This window comes from Tauraco erythrolophus, chromosome 7 (genome assembly GCF_009769465.1).
Source record: "Tauraco erythrolophus isolate bTauEry1 chromosome 7, bTauEry1.pri, whole genome shotgun sequence".
NCBI lineage: Eukaryota > Metazoa > Chordata > Aves > Musophagiformes > Musophagidae > Tauraco > Tauraco erythrolophus.
Window position 1 is genome coordinate 59264211 of NC_141471.1, and position 23524 is coordinate 59287734.

At 40.2% G+C, this 23524-nt stretch overlaps 1 protein-coding gene across 1 annotated transcript in view; it reads left to right on the plus strand.

Annotated features, from left to right (window-relative positions):
- The window catches only part of AMPH (amphiphysin), a 121535-nt gene that overhangs the window by 72475 nt on the left and 25536 nt on the right, over positions 1-23524 (plus strand). Inside the window, exons 4-12 of the mRNA XM_086614513.1 lie at positions 5093-5187; positions 7780-7875; positions 9223-9330; positions 9724-9809; positions 11769-11844; positions 12753-12835; positions 15571-15709; positions 17218-17346; positions 22423-22530. Coding sequence (XP_086470639.1) covers positions 5093-5187; positions 7780-7875; positions 9223-9330; positions 9724-9809; positions 11769-11844; positions 12753-12835; positions 15571-15709; positions 17218-17346; positions 22423-22530 — 920 coding nt within the window. The remainder of the gene's footprint in view (positions 1-5092; positions 5188-7779; positions 7876-9222; positions 9331-9723; positions 9810-11768; positions 11845-12752; positions 12836-15570; positions 15710-17217; positions 17347-22422; positions 22531-23524) is intronic.

The following is a 23524-nucleotide window of genomic DNA, read 5'->3' on the forward strand; positions in this document are numbered from 1 at the left end:
GTTAAACTTCATGAGGTTGGTACGGGCCCACCTCTCCAGCCTGTCGAGGTCCCTCTGGGTGGCATCCCTCCCTTCCAGCGTGTCGACGGCACCACACAGCTTGGTGTCATCAGCGAACTTGCTGAGGGTGCACTCCATGCCACTGTCCACGTCACCGACAAAGATGTTGAAGAGGGCCGGGCCCAACACAGACCCCTGAGGGACGCCACTCGTGACCGGTCTCCACTTGGACATCGAGCCGTTGACCACTACTCTCTGAGTGCGGCCATTGAGCCAATTCCTTATCCACCGGGTGGTCCATCCATCAAACCCATGCCAAACCTATGTACATAAACCCTGAATTTAGGCAGTGGAGTGGGATTTCTGCATCTAGGACATCTGAGCCTTGGAGGCATGCTGTCATCAGGGGCTCATTTTGCAGGGAAAAAGGTCGATCTGGAAAATAATGCACTTGACATCCTTGTGCTTTTACAGGTATGAGAAAAGCAGTTCATTATAAAGGGTTTCGGGAATGGGCAAGATAGCTAAATTGAACTGAAAGCATATTATGAAGCTTGTATGTTGTGAACTCCAGTAATAAGTTTCATTTTGCTGCATGACTTGTGAGTGCCTGGATATTGGAAGTTGGAGGTGCCAGATCTGGGCATGTTTTAAGCAAGGAATGGTCAATTGAGCTTTCTTATGACCCTCTATCCTTTCATTTTTATGTGCTTGACAGTTTGAGGTCTAGTATCACACATTCTTAAAGAATTTTTGCTGTATCCAGACTCCTCCTCTCACTCAGAGGTGCTTCTTAGTCTTAGCTGGATCTTGATCTTTGCTGCTGGTTACTCAGACACTCAGAGAAGCCATGTCACAAAGCTGTTGAACTTGTGAATGGCTTTTATTTGCTCTTTTATTTCACCTGCACGATAGTTTAATGTCTGCTGTGTATCAGTGGTGTTTGTACTGACGAGACTGTGTACTATCCCCCGTAGCTATAGTCATCTCATGCCTCAGTCTTCTGTCTCTTCCAGTCTCCTTGGCAACGCGTGTCTGGGTTCTCTACTTCATGATTTATTTCTTTAAACTTTTGAGAGCTGTAGGTGACTTGAATGGTTTTATGGGCCAGTTGTTTAAAAAAACCCTAATTTAGCCTCTTGTTCTCTACCCTGAGCTCTTTCCAAGTACTGATGCAGATGGGGAGAGACAAACCTGGATCTGCTTGCAGGTGGCAAGGTGGAGGACGTAGAAAGGAATCCTGCATCATGAAAAAGAAGCACTATACTTCTCAGGTCGCTTAACATAGTGAGAAAAAAATAACTGATCCACAGGAAGGGAGAGGGAGATTTTGGACGTCTGCAAGCAGTTTTGCTGTTTAGTTGTGAGACTGTGGCTGAGAGAACTGCACATATCCTCCAGACACACGCATCTTAAAATCAATCCATTATTGCTTAGAAGCAATAAAACTATTCATCATCTTTCTGTAAAATTTAGTAATGAATTATGAAACAATTGAATTGTTCCTGTGGAAACTCTTAACAGGTAACTAGCAATATCAGATGCAACCCTTATGGCAGGATAGGTCATTTCCCTGGAGAACCGCACATGAAGCTGTCTTCCCCACTCAAAAAATTAAGTATTAAGAGCCAGTCCATGGTGCCTCACTCCGTTAGAAAAATGGGATTTTCTCAGTGATTCAGCCTAGATTTCCCTGCTGGAGAGCAAGGAAACCCTATAGTGTATGGGTCCTATAACAAATGGAGTCCCAGGACAGTCTCAATCTCCATGGGAGCCTGAGTACATTAGAATTGTGATGGCAATGAGTCAGGTACCTTCTGCAGTCTCTGGGGTGCTTAATGGGAATGTCTCTGAACCACCACCTCTGGGATCCCTACCATGCGAGGTCCTCTAGGAGTCCTTTGGGGTTCCAGAGACAGAGGCTCTTTCCCATAGGAAGAGGAATGATTTCATCTGAGAGCCTCAGACTTCAGTAACTGGATTATTTATCATCATTTCTCTGAAGCGATTCAATTATTTTGCCATTTGTAGTTTTTAAATAAGTGACCCAATTGCCAAGAAGAAGCGGTACTAAATGAAACACTTGATATTAAATATGAATTTCTAACTGTTCATCAGCAGTAAAAATTCTTTTCACATTTCTTAGTACTTTAATGACTGGCTTTAAACAATTTATCTTTCTCAGTGATAGCAGTTAAAAACAGTAGAGAGAGACAGCCTGCAGTCTATGGCTGAGACACTAATCCTCTTAACTTTAGTGCTGAATAATGCATAAAAGATATCAGTGCATAAGAAATAATTCTGTGTGAAAACCAGCCAAATACAAAAAAAACCAAAAAATCATTGGAGGTTGTAAGTTTATGCCCACAGGCATGGAAAAAGAATGGGAAGCCACTGGATGAGTGTTTACCTCTGCACTCATTTTGGGTATTGAAGGAGGGAGTAGGACAGATGATCGTGGCCTGTGGAAATTTCAGACTGAAGCCCGTGACTGAAGAAGCCGAGTACTGTAGTGCCCGCTCGCCTCACGCCGCAGCTGGATTTGGTGGATGTTTTTTCACAGGACTGTGGTAGAAGAGAGGAGTGCCAGATTCTCAGAACTGAAAAAAGTGTAAAAGTTGGTGCCACTTTGATATGTGTCAAACGTGGGATATGAAGTGTCTCTTCTTTATTCTCTTGAGCAGATACATGCTCGAGTCCTGTAGTACTTAAAAAAGAAAATCTTTGTAGGAAAAGGTGCTCTGCCCACGGCTGGTCTGTGACGGAGCCGAGCGCGCGCTGCAGGAGGGATTAGCGCGCGGCCCTCGTGCAGGGATGGATGCGGCAGGTTGAGCACGTGGTGTGCTTAAGGGCAGAAGTTCAGGTATCAGAAAGGATCAAGGGAGAGCAGGGATGCATTTGTATGTTTGCCATGAGTGGACAGAAGCAGCCGCCTTAAGCACGGCGATACTCTGCTGGTTTTGCCTTACCTCCGGAGCTGATTAATTTGCAGTGGCATTAAAGATTTTCAGTGAGTCCTGTCCAGAAAAATATGTGAAGATCATCTGTATTTTACTGTAATCTGGCATATTCTAGGAAAAAAAAAAAGCCCCTCTATTCAGGAACCCTTTCTTAGCTGGTGATACATCATATTAAGCATTAACCATGAAGGAGAAAAGGAAGAAATGCATCTTAAGTTCTTCTGCTATACTAATTCTCTGAGCTGAGCTCTGTCATTAAAAAGCACCCCAAGACAATCCTTGAAGAGATCAAATATTTTGTTTTGGCTCAGCATCTTTAGATTTAAAGGTGAAAGATTGTACCCTCTGAACACCAGAGTTTCCTTTGTATTCCTCCCCATTTCCCACGCCATTCTCTCCCTTGAACCCAAGGTCTGAAAACAGCCATCTGGTTTCAGCTTTTCCAGTATCTTTTTTCCTCTCCTACTCATTCCATAAACCACAATTTTTATATTAGGAAGTGTGCATTACTGCATTTGTTTTCCTATTGTATCTTGAGTGCGTGGTGGAATAGCTACTGACTAGGTCAAGTCTGCTCCTCTAGACATTCAAGTTTCAAATCAATTCTCCTCTTTCACTCCTCAACGTTTCTTTGTGCAGAAAAGAGAAATATCGATGGCATTTCTAAATTCAGCCACTAAGCAGTTAAATCTGAAGATCACACTAGATATTTTCAAGACAGCACAGATGTGCTGCAGCAAGCAGACTTTGGCTGGAGAAAAAAATGTTTGTTTTTAAAAAAAGAAGTTAATGCTAGGTAAAAAAAAATAGCGGTGTTGTTCAGATTTTACAAAGAAGTTGAAATAAAGTTATAATTTTAAAATTACGGATTCTGAACTGACTCTTATCATGTTAGGTGAGATCAATTTCATTTCACTGGATTCAGAAGTGTATTCAATGTCTAATGTATTGGTGCTCCATCAAAATGGAAAGGCAAACCCCGGTGCCTTCACTGAGGGCAGTAATTTATTCACTGGGGTCAAACTGATGTCACTGGAGATAGATCTACCCTCTTTCTCATCATTTCATTAAGATACTTTACATTTAAGCCAGCTCATGTGTGTATTGCATAGTGGTAACCATCAATAGTCCTCGTTCTTGTGTTGTCTGTGGTAGCAAGAGCTACAAAGGTGACTGGTGCAGTTTGGCTCATCATACTTCTGTGTAGATACCAACCCACTGAAAGTGTAAATAAGTGCTGGGCTCCACATGCTTCTAGACCTACTGGATGAACATACAAGCTAACCATTCTTCATAAATCCAGGTCTATTATGGCGCTGTCTGCAAGTTCAGCCATCTCTTTTCCCTAGACACTATCTCAGCTCTTGCCAGTCCTTTGTTTCATTATGAATATACCTTTAGGTCACCATCATTATTGTGGATACAAGAACAACACGCTCAACCACTCTCACTTTACACGTGAAAGCTTCTGAGATTTAAATATCTTTGAAAACATGGAAACAGAGAAATCCTGAGATATATTCTACCTGTGTGTGACCACTCCCATTCTGGGGAGCGCTTTCGTTTAGCGCAGACCTCTTCTAGCTTTTCTCCGAAGTCCCTCTTTAGAGCCAGCAATTCGCAGAAATCTCTCCCATTTTAACCGTGCCACCCTGGAAATGCCTCCTTTTCCACACAGGTTGGTGTGGTGCTTGTTACAGTCAAGGTAGGAAACTGTTCTCTGGGGTGGGAGAGCTGAGAGTAACCAAAGGCCAAGGTCACTGTTTGATTGTCTTTTCGGTGATAGTCTTTCAGTTGGATATTGCGTGTCTTTAGTGGGCAGGACTACCCTCCGAGTTGCTACTCGTGTTCAGATAAGTTTAGTTCAGAATAGAAAATGGAATCTCTAATCGGATAGAAACTTTATTTCTACATATAAATATGGGTTATTCCTTCTGTGAGGAACATTTCTCATTAGCCTGGGGAAGCTGGGTGAAAATAAAGGTTTTGTTTCAGCTCTTGAAAAATTAATATTCTAAACATGCCAGGGGTAATAGTATAGTGGGTACGTGTGGGTCAAAATAAAGATATTTAGCAACTGTTTCTTGTAGTCAAACTACAAGTTATATGTTCCTCCTTCTGCCTAACTACAGGGATGCAAGATGCCTCAAAGAAACTTACAGAGTCTCTTCATGAAGTGTATGAGCCAGATTGGTATGGACGAGAAGATGTGAAAATGATTGGAGAGGTAAGATGTGTGGAAAGAGGAAAACAAGTATTTTTGGCTCCAAAGGGATTAATCTGAGTTGTTGAGGAGAAGTGTGCGTCTGAAATTGCCCTTAATTCTTCGTCGCTCGTTAAATCCTGTTTACTGATTATAGAGATTATTGATCTTGTGAAAGGCACCTTCTGCTGACCAGGTGCCACATTTGCAATGTCTATTTTACGAACTGTAGCTGACATAAGCTCCCACTAAGGTCAACATCAGTGTGAGCAGACTTGGTCCTGATAGCAACTGATTGACAAGTTTGTACAAGGTGTCTTACATGCAATTTTACAGTCAGGATTCTCAAGTCAGTTGAGTGTTAAAAATTATGGAATCTGCTTATCCTTGTGTGCTGTGTAACCTTGAGCCAGTGGCACTAAACAATGTATCTGATGGGGCACTAGCCTCTCTCTGGCAAAAGTCTGGAATTTAAGGGCAAATTAAGCTGCAGGACACTATTCATTTTAACCTTTTTAGCTTCCTCTGGTGATTAGAGAAGAATAGGCTTTTCTAGAGGACACTGCAGGGGTTTGACTTGAGGTGCTCTGAATTGCCTGCTTAAGCAGCCTTAATTCCGGAGGAAGTCTGTCAGCAAATGTGCTGGTGGTGACAAGAAAGTGCAAATTGTTATCGATGAAGCTTTTGACCACCTGGCATTCAGTTTGCAAAGCCTCCTGGATAATATAATTAACAAGAAACTGGCAAACAGAGCAGTCTTCCCCAATCTGCACAATAATTACTTTTCTTCTCTATGATTGCCTTCCTCTACCCTCCCTGCAGCTGAAGGCTTGACATGTTTTTGATTTTTAAAAGCACCCAACTTCCAAACTGTGTGAGTTAAGATACCGTACTGTTTACATTGTTTTAGGTTTATCGGATGGAAGATCTTCTGCTGCATCTTACTGTAGCACCTCATCTTATATCTGTAGACTATTAGCTTTTACACTCAGAAATTTGTAATTGTGTGTGTGAAAGGACCAAAATTTGGCTCTTAACCTCTACTAGATATAGGGATAAATGTTAGATGTGTCTTCTTAACAAGAGACTCATGTAGGCAATATTACAAAATCTCTACTCCTGATGTTTTCCCTTGTATAATCACAGCTGTTATTAATTATAGGGCATATAATCACAACCTCAATCTGGAGTGAAAAAGAATGATATATTTGTGCGGTCCAGGACATAAACAATCATTCCAAAAGCGATCCACCTAAATGACCTTACTCTGTATGGTAGGAAAGACAATGGTTTAAAGAACTCTTCAGCAATGTTTTTTTTTTTGAGCCCATTAACTTTCGGAAAACCTTCATGATTTTAATTTGTCCAAATTATGTATCAGCAAGATACAAAGGCAAATGTACAAGACAGGCAGTTGGCCGCTGTGATCTAATGCTGTGTTGCTCTGTAGACCACTGTGATTAAATATTGTGTTAATAAATGTGGTATTTCTTTTAAGCATGATTAATAGATTGTAATAATTCATTAGGGACTCTGTTAGGGTAAGAAATGAATGGACTAAGTGCTGGCATCACACAGCATTCATAATATGCCCCATAGTGGTTCGTGATAAAACAAACACTAGGGAATAGCTTTCCGGACTTGCCGGTGAGGATAACAGCCCTGCAAAGCAACACTTGCTCCCTTTAGCCTCCCTCTCATCAAAGGAAGGAGTTCAGTGATTTTTGAAATGTTCAGCTGAGAACCCGGGACCTTGAGCACTATGTCTCTATGTAACAGGATTTGCTTCTGGCAAGGAATCTCACCCTGCTCCCCATGGGGTCCTCGTCACATCAGCTGCGTTAACATATTCCTAAAAACTGGAAAACTACAAAGTCTCTTGGTGGCTGCCCCAGAGCTACAGAGGGGACTGGGAAAAAGCACTGTAGCTTCTGGGGGGGGAATTTGTTTATTTTACCTGCTGATAATGGCATGTTTTCTATCTGGCATCCCAGTTCTCTAGCAGTGCAAGGTAGAGATTTTGTCTGTCCGTTGGCCAATTCGTAAAACATACCTTAATGGCAAAATAATACAGAAAGTGTGGAGTGGAAAGACCTTTCTTAGGGTGGGTCTCCACAACTTCTATTTTAAAAATGACCGAGCAAAACGAAGCTTATAAATTCTTGTAAATGATGGGAAACCCACTTTGTTTTTTTCTTTAATTTTATCTACTCTTCTATTTTTTGTTGTACTACTTTGCTCTGTAAGGAAGGTTCATCATGAGTGAACATACTTAGGCGTAAGAACTAGGGCAGCTTCACATTCTGAATTGTTGGCCCTCAGGGATCTGAAACCCTGAGAAGGAACTTGATATCCTTATTTACACATAGCAGTTACTATTTGAAAGAATGAAAACACAAACTAGTTATTAAATTAAATCTTCTTTTGTTGTGAATTAAAACCTACAGTGTCAAGGTATTTCTTTTCATATACCTTAAAGTGCACTCTGATTTATTGTCATAAAGAACATTTTAAAATTTCAGAAATCTTATTTTTTACCAATTACATTTTTATTTCCCCTAGCTTTGGAGTGGAATTAAACTACTCAGTGCATTTTTCTCTTTTCTGCCTTTACAGAAATGTGATGAACTTTGGGAAGACTTCCATCAAAAACTGGTGGATGGGTCTTTGTTGACCTTGGATACATATCTAGGACAATTTCCTGATATCAAAGTACAGTAATGATTTCCTATAAAGGACAATTTGTAAAATTGCTGTTGAGTCATAACATAAATAGAAAATGAGATTGCAAGCAAAGAAAAATAAAAAAAGGGGGGGGAGGTGGAAGTCATTCTCTTCTGCAATGTAAAAAAGGTGGTTCTGTAAGTAAATCGCTGACATTAGGGTGCACTGATTTGCCAAGTGAACAGAAGTATTTCTCATGCAGTAGTACTTGGAAGTAAATTAGTCTTTGTAGGTAAAACTTTTATGTTTTTTCCTGCTGGGATTTATTTGGTATGAGACAATTCTCATTGACTTCAACAGGGGCACATTAAGCTCTTCAGCTGTTAAAATGCCAGACAAATTACAGTATGAAAAGCAGGCCTTTTGTTATTAGCTAGATGCACCTGTGGGTATCTAAATATCTTTCTCTTAACTAAGTCATGGTTCCTGTCTTTTAATTAGTTATAAAAAGGTTTTGTAATACACATAAGGAGAGACTGTTAGGTGGATTCTGGCCTCTCCCAGACACCCGTCAGGTGTACAGCCCAGAGAGATAGTGGCTAAAGGAAACGTGTGGGGGTAAAGAATCTTTACAGGTGAGACATAGATACTTTTATATTTGAATGTGACTGTATGGACATAGCAGGAATTCTTTGTGATGGTTTATAATTGAGTGGATATCACGCAGTCATCCCCTGTCATTTACATCAGATACTTAAAAAAAATAATTTAAAAATCCCAACGTTTCTGACATTCAGTCTCAAAAATTGTGCTTATACCCTCTCATCATGTGGACTTAACATATAATATATAGCTTTGTAAAGTCAGTATATATCAAAGGACTTTTGTTTAATTTTAAAAGAATTATAGTGAGTAAATTAGAATTCCTAGTGTATGTTGAACTCCAGTTATCTTAGTTATGTGTCATAGCAACTATATCAAGAAGTGTATTTAAGCATTTTTTCAACTCTAGGAAAAAAACCCATTAATTATTCATCAAATTTGCACACTGTATATAAGGGAAAAAGATGGTGTTACCATGAGTTTAACAGGTCCACTTATTCTGGAGAATTAGACAAGTCTTGCATAACATTGGTATCTCACTTCTAAGGCCTTTAAGCCCTATACCCACAAAAAAACTCTTCCAAACCATCTGTAAATGGGTTCTTTATTTAAAATAAGGTGATTAGTTTGTCTCTTTTACCATGCCTGTGTTCCTGTGTGCTATTATAGTAAGTCAGATCTGAGCAGCAGATGGAGAATAGAAATATATCAAAAACTTAACAGATAACTGAGCTAAAATTGCTTTTAAAAAAAGCAGTATTTGTGCCGACTTTCATTTCTACCTCTGTACAGACTCGCATTGCAAAACGAAGCAGAAAGCTGGTGGACTACGACAGTGCAAGGCATCACCTAGAAGCCCTGCAGAGCTCAAAAAGAAAAGATGAAGGCAGAATTACCAAGGTAGCACACTTTGAAGGGAGCTGGCAGAAGACTTCAGGAGCTTGGGTGGCGTTTGTTTCTGTGCAGAGACTGAGTACAAAGTTTCTCTTTTTTTCCTCTCTCAGAAATGGAACTAGCAACATCCTTAAGCATAAATGTGTCTTGAGTATTTTGATGGGTGAAGAGGGTGTGCTCAGCCTCTTTCAGGAGTGAGTCCTGTTTGAGCCCTAACTTCCTCTCTTGATGAGGCTTGGGGGCCACTGAGTCCTGTGTTGGCCTGTGTGATGTGGGACTAAGTCTCATCCTTTGTTAATAAAAACTTTAAGACCCTCAAAAAACCCCACAAAACCAACTTTGCTAGGTTTTGCTATGTCATAGTGATGGCAGAATTGACCCTATTTAATTTTGTTTTAGGCAGAAGAAGAGTTTCAGAAAGCACAGAAAGTGTTTGAAGAGTTTAATACTGATTTACAAGAAGAGTTGCCATCTCTGTGGTCACGGTAAGCCAAGACAGATATTGTCTGAAAAGCCTAAAGGGAGACTAAGGAAAGGGAACCAGGGGGTTTTAACGAGCTGATAGAAAATGATTCAATGGCTCCTTGAAGATCCTATCCATTATCTTTTTGAAATAATAAAGGGAAAATGCCTGAAAATGATCCGAAGTTATACTTATAATAAGTGTATTTATGCTTATTTCTTTCATTGTAAGATTCTTTATCATATCTTCATTCTGAGGTGCGAAAAGGTCTCCATTTTACAAATAAAGAACCATGGCAGAGCACAGAACAGCAGATCACGACTACGACTGCTTCCATCATCTTTCTCAGAAATCTAGATGGTGGATACCTGATCCTTTCAAGGAGGAAAAAAAAAAAAAGCCACTTCTTAATAAAAAGGATCAAATGTTTCCTCTGTCAAAAATAACTGTTCAGAGAGCCACGTGCTTTTCTAGAAGATTTGCAGTGGGTCTGGTTATAGATCATATTTCTACAAAAGGTATTGAAATGAAGAACCTTGAAAACGTATGAAGATTTTATGGCAGTTGTTTTTCCCAAGTTCCTATAAAATTAGGAAATTTAGTTCCTAGAAATTTAGTTCCTACTAAAGCAGTAGAAGGGAAAAATAATTTTCAAACTACTTCAGAATACACATTTCGTAGTTTTGTACTGACTGTGTCTGTGATGTAAAAACATTTGATGGCTTAGATCATTTGAGATGTATTATCATAGATCATGTTTATACAGAAAATGCAGATAAAATGAGCAGGACAACAAAAGCAGTAGAAAAATAAGCATCTCATTAGTGTGCTATGTTCTTTAACAAATGACAGTCTGGAGTGGAAGTGTTTCGTGAGTCACTGAAGTATCCTTTGCCTTCTAAATTAATTCCTGTTAAATTTCAGATCAATAGTTTTCCTGCTGTGTTTCTGCCTATTACAGTTGAAAAGCTTCTTAACGCTTCAAGATATTGATTTTTATGGGCTTACTAAAAGGAAAACTGCATGTGAATGATTTAGAGTAAGAGCCCTTTTATTTCGATATGTGTGTTGCCCACTAACCAGTCTCAGGGAAGGGTAGAATTTAATTTGAGCAATAGACATAACTTAGAAGGCAATTGCTTTCAGAGTCCTTTTTTTCAGTTATTGCAATTCTTCAGGAAGAAAATGATGCATTGAGTTGACATTTTGCAGGCTTATTCTTACGCCAAAGATGATTTTTGTTAATAAAAGTTGGGAGAAATTACACATGAAAGTTTTAAATAAGAAAACAAAAAATTCAAAACCTGAGAAAACACCTTCTACTTTCAAAGTGTATGAGATAATCACTTACCCCAAGCAAGCAGATTTTTGACTGCACGTGCCAAAATATATTGTCTATGTCAGAAATTATTTTCTGTAACATACATAGGCATGTATTTCAGGGCTGTTTTCTTAAAGGAGGGCTGAGCATGGGACGCTCACCCCGAGGTGGTACTGAGCTATATACCTCAGACTTGCCTCCAAATGCGCCTGCATCACCTGGGTGCTGCCATAGCATCTCAGTGCAGGCACTGGTGGTGCCCGAGTGGCACCTCTCCCCTTTCAGTCAATGGTCGTCTGCTGTCTGGTGGGAGGTAGGGTGCCCAGAGCACCTTGCCTTCCATGTGCTTGTGCCGGAGTCATACCAATTATTTTCCAATCTTCTGCTTCTCTGAAGCAAGCTGAAGCCTCCCACTGCAAAGTACTCTCAGCTTGGTTCACTCTGCACGGTGTGAAATATGATGGTTCTTAACACCAAGAGAAATATTCATAAATGAGCGAGTCTGAAATCTTGGCATTTGATCCAATTATTTGCTTTGCTGAAAATAATAGTCAAGAATGTTGCATGTAGTCTGGAAAAAAAATGAATTAATTTTCCTTTGTGGCCCTCCCACCTCTATCTTTTATTCTCTTTTTCCTTTCTTTGTGCCATCCTCTGTAGACGAGTTGGCTTCTATGTGAACACCTTCAAAAATGTATCCAGCCTTGAAGCCAAGTTTCACAAGGAAATAGCTTTAGTGAGTAAAAATGAATGTCTCATGTATAATGGATTATGTGATAGGCATAACAGCAAAAAAATGTCTTGTAATACAGCAGTAAAAATCTAGCAGAGGCACACATGAGAATTTGCCCTAGATCCAGATTTGCAGTATGACTTTTGTATTGGTTTCTACTTGCCATTTTTGTATTTTCCTTAAGGAAAGGACAGCATGTACAATTTTGGATTATGGTGTGTTATCAGTTGTATCATTAAATTCACTTTCTAATTTGATAACTTCTCCATTCTTTTTAGTATACTGTTGCCTACAATGTTTTTTCCGTGTCCAATTGCTGAGCATCTCATTGCTTTAATCAGTACCACAAAAACATGGCAAGCATTCCCTTCAAGACTGCTGTATTCGTTGTCAGCAATGCAACGTATATCTGGGACTTTTAGGCAAATCAAGCAGTTCTAATGAGGATCTTTTGAATGTACCTTGCTAAGTGGTAGTGTATTATCTGTAGTAACCTGCTATAGCAACAAAAATGCTATGGAAAACTCTCTTGACTGAAGTCCCACGTAAATTTGAGTTAGGTTTTTGAGGGGAAAAGATGAATCTTCTTGACTACCCATGTTGCTTTAAACTGTAGATGACATCCCTCATCAGAGATCAGGCAGCAGTCAGTCACACTTATAAACTTGTTATCTGAAAACCAGCTTATGCTTTTGAAGAACTGCTGTTATCTTTGATTCTATGGATTTTGGAAGGTTTCCTCTTGGACTTTTGATATACATGACACTGAGTATTTTTGGAAGGATCTGTATGCCATTTTCAAGTTGTGTATGTAATCAGGTTGTCAGTTATTAGACCACATTTATCATCTATGTTTTTAATCATAACTGCAGTGCTTCAAATAAACTCAGGGAAGTGATTTGTTTTCTCAGCTGTGTCACAAACTATATGAAGTGATGACGAAGCTGGGAGATCAGCACGCAGACAAGGCCTTCACCATTCAAGGGGCACCAAGGTGAGTTTATTGCTTTTTTGTAATGAATTGCATTGCAGTAGACTTTGTGTGTTTCAGCATGCGTGGTAGTCACCTACACCATGTGTAGCAATTGCTGCACGACACGGTCACTGGATCTGTTCGTTCAGGATGGTAGATGAAGGTTCCTTGGATGAAGTTGTTCTCAATATGATTAAAGGTGCAAAACTTCCTTCATCACCCACTTATTTTTCCTTTCAATAAATGAATAAAAACCAGATTCCCAGCTCTTCCAATTTAGCCTAATTCCTTGTAGACTGTTACACAAGTTTGCACCAGCTAAGTGTGTAGCTCATTTATTCTTAGATGCTTAGTCTACAGCAATGTTAAATAAACTTCTTTTTAAGCATTGAAGAATTTAGATGTGGTTTTAGCTCCTAAAGCCATATGATTAGGTGAGAATCCCAGCCTTTGTAAGTCAGCTTTTATCTCTTCTGCTCTTGGGGAAGGTCAAGAAATGTGATCTGAGTGTGCATCATAAAAGCTGAAGTAAAAAGAATGTCACAAAATACCACATTTTTAATGACTTTCAAGGGAAATCCTGCCCTCAAACAAAAAAGCAAAAAAAGTTTGAAATCAGATGGCACTTTCTTAATGTTAGTGGATGCCAGTGCAGTATTTCTGATTTTTTTGCTTGCAACAAATGTAGCTTTTCTGCCATAATTTGATCTCTCGGCACTGTAATAGCGATAGGCAGGAGAGGTTGAAATTATGAAACAGTGAGACTTATCAAAACACAATTATCTTTAGAGAGAATAGATAAATCCTGAATTTCCAGCCAATCTCAGCTCATCAGAAGCAATCAGAACAATGTTATGGCTACTGCTAATTTGCCCCCAAGCTGCACTCAGATTAGCAACAATTAAGACTGACCAAGCGACGTAACATCTGCCTCAAACATATGGCTGATATTTCTACATTAGTTTTGAACTCACTTTGGAAGAACAAAGAATAAAATATTGAACCTTCTGACCTAATGCAAAATTAACTACTGTATTAAGAATGCGTCCAAAATTTTTGTTTTGGATTACTTCAGTGTTAATCCATGCTAACATATACTTACACACTGCCTCCAAGGAGTTGATAGATCATCCAAAATTTTTGTTTTGGATTACTTCAGTGTTAATCCATGCTAACATATACTTACACACTGCCTCCAAGGAGTTGATAGATCATGCATCACCACTTCCATACCCTTTAGGATGGAATCATGAGCTGGACTATGTTTCCATAAAGCATTTGTAAAATACTTTTACAGGATGAAAAATAATGTAGTGTTGAAAAACTTCAAGCGTGTGTTTTTTTTAATAAACAGGTATTTTGGCTACCCATGTCTCCTAGACCATGTCCAGCATGCACGTGCTCATTCCCATTGAATTTCTCTTTCCATCAATGAGAGGAAAAAAATAATAATTATTGCTGCAAACGAGTAGACATAGGTTAATGTGGTGTGATCTTCCTAACTTATTTTTAAAATCCTTTTTAAAAACGTGATTTTTTTAGTTACTGTGTTTCTCTCTTTTGCTGTGCTGTTCAGAGCCTCACATAAAAATCTGAATAGATTTTGACTTCCATTATTAGTTACGGTGCTCTAAAAGGCTACTCGAGAGTGAGTCTTTGTAAAAGAACAGCTTTCCTTTTTAGGTACATGAGAAGTAGATACTAGACAAGTACAGTATCTAATCTTTCCTTTAAAGAACTATGTAAAAAGAAACATCTTTAAAAACTTATATGCTACTCAGTACTCTATTCTGAAGGCAAATATTGCAGCTGGGAAAGAAATTTCTTAATAACTGTGTGTTTTTCCTTTTTTAATATTTCCGCAGAAAGAGGTGGTGAGTGTGAGCTAAAACTGTCCTTTCCAAAGAATGAATTTTTCTCGTCTTAGCATTAGGAACATGTTCATGGTGTGGTCTCCTAATCGGGTAGCGCTTTTGTTCTCCTTGAAGATGTAGCTCTTCTCTTACCGAGTACTGTGGTCGTCGAGTGCTGTAGTTTAGAGCCCCCCCGAGCTGCAAGCTTTCAGCATTGCTGGGTAGCTGCGTATGTGTTTGCACCAGGTCCTTTCATGGGAAGGGCAGATCGTTTCTCAAGGCTTCATCAGATCTTTTCTTAGTATCAGCAGAGCTCTGTTGAAGTCACTTGACTACTACTTGCTTATAGTTGCGGTGAGTTGTCCCTCTAAACAGTGATATCTTTATAATAGTCTTGGTTGTGTTTTATTTTATTGAAACCTTTCTGAAGTTGCTGAGCTTTTAAAATTATTTGCGTTATTTGTTGTTGTGCCTTCCCCTGGGTTTTTATCTTTAGAGCCCTTTATTCTGAGAACTGTGTGAAATGAAGACAATAATTCCATCTTGTGTTTTATGATAGTTACAAATTTACACACGAAACATTATTTCAAATACAGAATCTGAAAAAATGCGGGTACTCTGTTTCTCTCAAGTTATAACGATCAGGTAAACAGATGTTCCAAAAATAAAGATCACTCAAAATTAAAACTTCCTTTGACAGTGTAGATCAGTGAATTTTAAGTGAATTTAATTGCAGTTTTAGTTTTAGTCATTACATAATGGCTTAGTTGGTCTCCAGTGTGTGCTGCCTTTTGTGGTCGCTGGCATTTACACCAGGGATGCAGTTCATCTATTGCAACAAGTTGTCAGGGTAGTAAGTTGGCATGATGCCTATGTCCTCGCCGTTGCTTTGCTTCTGCCTAGCGATTCAGGTCCGCTCCGCATCGCAAAAACGCCATCACCACCGGAGGAGGTGTCTCCCCTGCCTAGCCCTACTGCTAGTCCCAATCACATGCTGGCACCAGCGTCTCCGGCACCCGCCCGGCCGAAGTCACCCACACAGGTAAGTGCAAACCTAGCAGGAGAAACCAGCCTGTCGTGCAGTAAAAGGTAGCTGAGATGTTGTGTGTGGTGAGTTTTTCATCTAGGCAGTGATTGAGCAATGACAGGGAGGCCACCGGCCCTGTTGCAGTCCGTTCTGTTCATTGGTTGTTCATCCCTGTGTCACGAGCATGGGTGGAAAGTGGTTTTTATATAAGTGGGAGTGAAGAAAAGTAAAAAACGCCTGGTGAACTGGAGGGACCTGTGACAGAGCGAAACACTTATTAAAAAGTTGCATAATCTCTGAGGACCCGTATCCCAGCAGTGATTGTTTAAAAAAAACTATTTCTAAACCTCCTCATGAATTTCAGCTTGTTATATATTGCTGCTCTTCATCTTCCTCAAATTTATGCTTGCTCAGGAAAAAAAATGAGCCAGTGAGTATCACTGACCTGGCCAACATGGATTTCCTTCTAAAACAGTAAATAGAGCTAGCTCAAATACCACTGTGATAATTACTGATAATTAAAGACTTGGTTGTTATTATCACTGAATTGAGAAATTTGACGCTGCTGGAGTTGTTTCTATTTTCATCAGTATTGGTGAAATAACAATCAGTTTTGTGAAAGGTGTCATCTGCAGCATAAGAGTCGTACGTGATACTTCATGATCATATCCAACACAAGACTCGTGTTGGTGTTACTGATGTTTTCAGAATGGGGGACAGCCTCTGTGCTGATTGGTATTTCTATGGGGGGGAGCACATCAGAAGAAATCTCGTTTTTCATTTGATTACACATGAGCACAGTTGTTTTCCTGGTCTCCCAAAATGTGACACCTCACTGCCTGATATGGCTCTGATACCAATCAGTTTAGTCTTACTGGTGCCAATGGCGTTATGTCACTATCTCTGCTATCACCGTAGGATTTTTGTGGATTTCTTTTTCTTGGTATTTTGACAGATTTTAAAATTATGCCATAGTATTTGATATTATTCCAAGCAATTAGTTTGTCATAGTTACATGAATCTCTGGAAGGCAGGGAGAATTAACCTAAGCACCTGTGAGGTGCTGTGGTTCCCTAAGATTATATGCTCCTAGCATTAAGTAGGCTTTAAATAGGTGGGTAAGGACAAAATTCCAAAGCTAAATGGGAATGAATTGAAGAAACCAAAAAGCTGCAGAGATCTCATTCTGTGCAGGATTGCCCTTCCAGTTATGAACTTCATAGGAGAGGAAGCGTCTTGCACTGTGTGCCCGTCACAGCAGAAGAAAATCAGCTAAGAAATGCTTTTGTATGAAATCTTAAACCTTGAGTTGGAATGAGTTTGAAACATAGAGTTGTTTTGCTTTTCCCACAATTTTTATTCCAAGGCATTTGGTGGTGAACAACCAAACAGCCCATGGCTTGTTCCCACGTTGAAGGTGAAGCAGCAGAGAGAAGAAAACATAGCACAAATGGTTTAGGCCTGGCTTAAAGCTCTTTCTTCTCTCCCTGAAGTAGTCTGTGACATTTTTGCTGTCTGCCTAGCTGAGGAAAGGTCCGCCAGTCCCACCGCTGCCGAAGCTCACACCCACAAAGGAGCTGCAACAGGAGAACATCATTAACTTCTTTGACGACAACTTTGTCCCAGAAATCAATGTGACGACTCCATCACAGGTAAACTTCAGAGGGTGGTGTATGGGTCCAACTTGCCATCACCCGAAATTCTCTAAGGCAGGAGCCTTAGGAATGATTTCCACAGGGAGGGAGGAGAAGAGTGCAGGTAGAAGGCAGAGGCAGAATTACCATTTTCTGTTGTCTTGAAAGGGTCACATATATATTTTATCTTTGAATTGGTCATGCATGATCTCTCAAAAGGGCTAGCATTGCTAACATACTAAAAAAATGAGAGATTTCCCGAGAGGCCCGACTAAAAATACTGTGAAACGCAGCCATGTTTGAGATTTAACTGAATTTAAGTTTCATTACACGCTGAGAGTTCATCTAAGATGCTTTTTTTCTGATCCCAAGCATCTCAAGTGGCACTTTACAGTGATCCTTAGTTATTTCTGTTTCTTCCATTGAAATTGTAAAAAGTTTTTTTTCCATTGAAATTTTTTCTTTTGAGAGATTGAAAAAAAGTGGAGCTTGGCTTTTTTAATCAACTCTTTGCAGGTATAAAAGGCTACTCTAGCTAGATTCATCATTCACTTGGTTTTGAAACATAGAAACAGCAGAGAAGTCATCAAAATTACTTTTATCTCATTATTATGAAATTATGAAATTTTTAAAAATTGCATATAGTAAACAGAAAAGCCAGAGTTGTATAAAATAAGCCTGTATAATTTGTATGCAGTTATTCTGCTTTTATGCAGTTATTCAGCTTTTATGCTGATTGTTCAATAATGGACCCTTTCTATTATGGTAATTACAACTCTGAAATCTGAGCGTGTGTCTGGTAGACTGGGGAGAAACATTCAGATCTGAAGCTTATGCAGAATGTTTGTGAATATTTGTTTTCATGTGAATTATTGGTTTTGTACTAATTCATTTGACAACACAGGAGAATGTAGGCACAGCGATGAAAAAAGAAATTTTTAGAGAGTTTGAACACGTGATGTTTTCTTATGGAGGGGAGAAAAAGGCATCGCTGTCCATAGGGATGTATTTGTAAGAGGAAAGAGATATTTTTAGTTAAGTCCTCATGCAATTAAAGAATTACTGGCAGCTCACGGTATGCTGCTGCTGCTGGGCCCTCCTGCTGAAGGGAGGTTGCAGGTCTGTTGCATCATTGTACCCTGACTTCATGGGAGTTGTCCCTCTGGCAGTGTGAGCCTTGAAATTGGTGGTCAGAGGTGATACAACTTCTGCTAGATGTGGCTCCCTGTGTTAGATGCTGTATCCACCTAACCTTCACCTGTCAGGCCAGCATGGGAAGCAGAAATGGAACCCATTTGTTTTTCCAGTAAGAGCCAACACTGGAACGGGGCTTTAAATGAGTGTAAGTCACATTTCCAGAATCTTTATGACCTTTCTACAAGAGATGGATATGAGAATGGAAGGGCATAATGAAATGGATCGCGCTCCTGAGAACTGAAATCTTTGCCTTGTCTGTCAAGGAAAAATTGATCTCCCTTCAGTAAATGATTTATGTCTCTCCTTCCTCGACAGTCCATGACCTGGGAATGACCTAAGCTGTTCCCTGGCCACCTTCTCATGAATGACCTGCACTTCTCCCTCCACAAAACCCAGCCCCATTACTGTGTCTGAGATCTCTGAGTATGCACAGGCATACTAAAATAGTGTGATGTAATAGGTTTTATATGCTTCTGTAAAAGAACCAATTCTGGAAAATATATTTTATGAAAACAACAACAAACATGATGTTGTTCCTCTTGGTGCTTATGGCATCTCCTGTACTCCCAGAGCTGTCATTGGGCAGTATGAAGGAAGCTATGGAGCCTGCAGAGCCCTCCAATGGTGCAGGACTTCCCAGAAGACCACCACTGGTGTCCCTGGCACTGTCCTCATGCAGAGGCACAAAAATCAACAGGCCAACAAATAGAGCTTTGTTGCTTTAATCCCATGTTTCAGAGAGGATTACAACCAGGGCAGACACTTTTCTCTGGAACACAAACAGCCTGTCATTGTTGTTGTTTATCTTTCTTTGCCAAGCAGCACTAACGCATTAGGTGCTGTGCAAGATGCTGACAGGCAGTTCTGCTTGATGCTGTTGAGTATTTTGGCCCTGATTCAACAAAGTGGTTCATGCTTCCAGTTTATTCATTGTCAAGAATGTATTTAGTTACGACTAAATAAAAGAAAGATGCGAGAAGATGTGATATCCGGGTGACTGGATGAAAGGATCATTTAGAAATGAGTGTTCCTTGCTTTATTTCTTGTTTTCTTCACATCGCTTTGCTACCTAGTGTCCAGTTACTAGCTTGGACAGTGTAGGCCTTTATAATACGTCCCCTCCAGGTACTTAAAATGTCTGAATGTGTCTGACAACCCGTACCTATTAGGGCTATTTTAAGGCTTGTACAGATCGTGTGTGGAGAGAGAGAGAGAGGCAGTTCTGGTGGTCCCTACAGATCTCTTGTGCCCTCTCCATCCCTTGTGCATACTTGTCCTCACAGAGGTACAGCCTTGCTTCCACCACAGCCAACTCTCTTAAATGTGATGTTTATTCATGCTTTGTCATGCTGTGGCAGAATTAACACAGGATGATTGACAGGCCTTCCTGTCACAGCGTTGTCTTTTATCTGACGGAATTCCTGAAGTTCCTGTTTCTCCTAAAGCTTCATCTAATGTGATATCTCAAGTTATGCTATGTGTTTATCTGGGTCTTGGTTCCTAAAGTTACAACAAGTATTCTCTTCATTTTGGTCTGAGGGTAATGGGTAATGCTAACTTTTGCAGTCGGTGATCAGTACCCTGGCACTACAGGTACCTTAGCTGTTATCACAGACAGCCTAAGTGGGTCTCCTATTCTTTTGATTCAGCCTCATAAATAGCAACTTCATTCCTTCATTCAAAGAGCTGTGGTGAATGGAGTTAAATCCAGTTGACGACTGGTCACAAGTGGTGTTCCCCAGGGCTCAGCACTGGGGCCAGTTCGGTTTAATATCTTTGTCAATGATCTGGACAAGGGGATCGAGTGCACCCTCAGTAAGTTTAGAGATGACACCAAATCGGGCTGGAGTGTTGATCTACTCAAGGGTAGGAAGGTGCTGCAGAGGGATCTGGACAGGCTGGATCGGTGGACCGAGGTCAGTTATACGAGGTTCAGCAAGGCTGTATGTCAGGTCCTGCACTTGGGTCACAACAACCCCATGCAATGCTGCAGGCTTGGGGAAGGGTGACTGGAAAGCTGCCTGGCAGAAAAGGACCTTGGTAGACAGCCATCTGAATATGAGCCAGCAGTGTGCTCAGGTGGCCAAGAAGGCCAGCAGCATCATGGCTTGTATCAGAAATAGGGTGGCCAGCAGGAATAGGGAAGTGATCATCCCCTGTACTCAGCACTGGTGAGGTCACATCTCAAATACTGTGTTCAGTTTTGGGCCACTCATTACAAAAAAGATATTGAGATGCTGGGGCACATCCAAAGAGCAGCAATGAAGCTAGTGAAGGGTCTAGAGCACAAGTCTTATCAGGAGCAGCTGAGGGAACTGGGGTTGTTTAGCCTGGAGAAAAGAAGGCTCAGGGGAGACCTTACCACTCTCTACAACTAGCTGGAGGTTGAAGTGAGATTTGTGTCAATCTTTTCTCTCATGTAACAAGCAATAGGATGAGAGGAAATGGCCTCAAGTTGCACAAGGGGAGGTTCAGGTTGGATATGAGAAAAATTTCTTCACCAAAATGGTTATCAGGCATCAGAACAGGCTGCCTAGGGAAGTGGTTGAGTCACCATCCCTGGAGGTCTTCAAAAGACGTGTAGATGTGGCACTTAAGGCCATGGTTTAATGGTGGGTTTGGCTGTGTTAGGTTTATGGTTGGACTCACTGATCTTAAAGGTCTTTTCCAACGTAAATAATTCTATGATCTGTTTACCAATAGTAACACGAATTTGGAAAGCTTACACTCTTAAATGTGTTAATAATAGAAAGTCTTTGTTTGGTTATTTTACTATTATCATCATAATTATTATCTTCTAGTTTTACTGTTCTTACAACTGCTCTGTTGTTGTGGACTTCCCCTGGTGTACACTTTGGTCACAGTCAGGAACAGGGTGTTGGACTATATGGTCTGACCCTGTGCTGCCATTCTTACATAAGGTTGTGTGAATATATGTGCACAAGTAATTTCCATGGTACAGTTTCCAATCTGAACGCTTTTCAAAATAGCATTCTGATGAATACTTTGCTCTCTATAAATTCTGTACATCAAAAGACAAGCTACTCTCGCTATTTCATAAACACTGAACAACTAGCAGTAGGCAGTACTAGCCTTGTTACCAAAACTAAGATGCTTGCCTCGAATATTTATCATTAGTGACAATTAAATCTCAGCTACAGTTTCACACTAATTAAAAATAACATTTTGTGTTGACACACGCTAATTATTTGTTCGTGTTAGAGGGAAAGACCTGTAGCCCATTGAACCAATCTATATATTTGTAGTGACCTCAGAGGCCTTGGCCAGTTCAATAGTTTCAAACAAAGGAAGGCTCTACCATGTAATCCAGTTTTGTAAGAGTAGATCAGTGTAGCAAGATTTAGTTAGGGTTATATAAGATGCTTCCTAAAGTTTAGCTTTAAGGACAGCATTAAATGTGAATTGGCATTCATGTTCAGAATGGAAATCTGATTCAAATGCATTCATGTCCTTCTATATTGGCTTTTTACTAATATTTGTGTTTGGGGAGAGATTCACTTATTAAAGTGTACGGACATTGGTGCCATTTATGTAGTTTTTAATTTTGGTGTCTGACTCGTAGCTCTTTAAAGAGCCTTCACAGTCAAACAGTGAACACTGAGCACTCTTTCAAAGGGTCTGCGATTTGTTTAGCTCGAAAAGGCAGACCTGCACTACATGGAAAACAAGGCATCATAAGAGTGAAGCTCATAAAAATAAAATTAAAAGTTACGCTAAAGCTCAGGAAGGTCTCCAGAGCTTCCTCCCTTCCTGGCTTGTACTGCAGCTAGAAAGTCTGCGATATAATTATTTTTTTCTTAGACCTCTCAATATTTTGCCTCCCAGGGCAGCTTTTGAAAGCAGAGTTTTTCAAGATTTATGTTTCTCTTCTAACAGAATGAAGTTCCTGAAGCTAAGAAAGAGGAGTCTTTGCTAGATTTGGACTTCGACCCTTTCAAGCCAGAAGTTGTATCGACAGGAGTTACCCATTCACCCATGTCTCAGGTATCTCTCTGCCTTGAGGTAGGCGAAGCATATTAATGCCAAGTGCTGTGTTTGGTAGCAAAGCCTTACCTTGTGTACCAATGAGCAGTGTATCTGCAGCGTCTGAAAAACTTGATTGTCCTGAGCAGCCCTTGTCAGGCATCTGTCTTTCCCCTTCAATAACCCTGTACTTGATGACCTCCTGGAAGGAGAGGAAATTGTCAGGTGGTAAAATGAGAAGTTCACTTATGGCACCTTGATTTTGGCGTGTCATTATTTTCTGGTTTTAGAATTGATCTTGGTGCCTATAATTCTACAGAATTCTCCAGCGCCTGTTTTTCTGACAATTTTTCTGACCTGGCTTTGACTCTTCATGAAAGATGCCTCAGGGGACCTAGGTCTCATGGAGTCAACATGCGATTGCTTTTCTGTGATGGAGTTTCTATACCAAGCATACCAAGCAGGGGATATGATCTGAGTGGTTTTGCTTTTATAAATCTATTTTAGACCTAACCTCAAGGAAAATGAGAGGATGGAGTAGGATGTTTCCTTGCAGGATGTTGTGTTAGAGAAATTCTACGTTCTACGGTAATATTTGCCATGGTAGTTTCTTGCAGCAACATGGAAAAAAAAAAAAAAGGAAGAAAAGTAAAAGAAAAAAAAGCTGATATATCAAGTTGCTGATTTTCATTGACTTGCCCTACCTGCTGTTTAAAATCCAGAACTCACCCTCGCTACTCAGAGGCTGATAGTGCAGTAGGGAAGTTCTCCTGGCCAAGTTCTCCTGGCCAGCAGAGCTGGAGCTCTGTGTTGTACACAGACAAGGAAACAGGATTAACACACTGTCAGCAAAACCTGTTATCCCTGTGGCTGTCGCTGACCTGGCTTGGAGTGTGAGACATGAGAAGACTAATCAGCTGTTCAGGAATGCAGCACTGGGAAAGGACTGAGAAGACAAGAAGCTTTGTGGCTGAGCTAGTCCTGGTTTCTCTGCTGATCTCTCTTATTTGGTGTG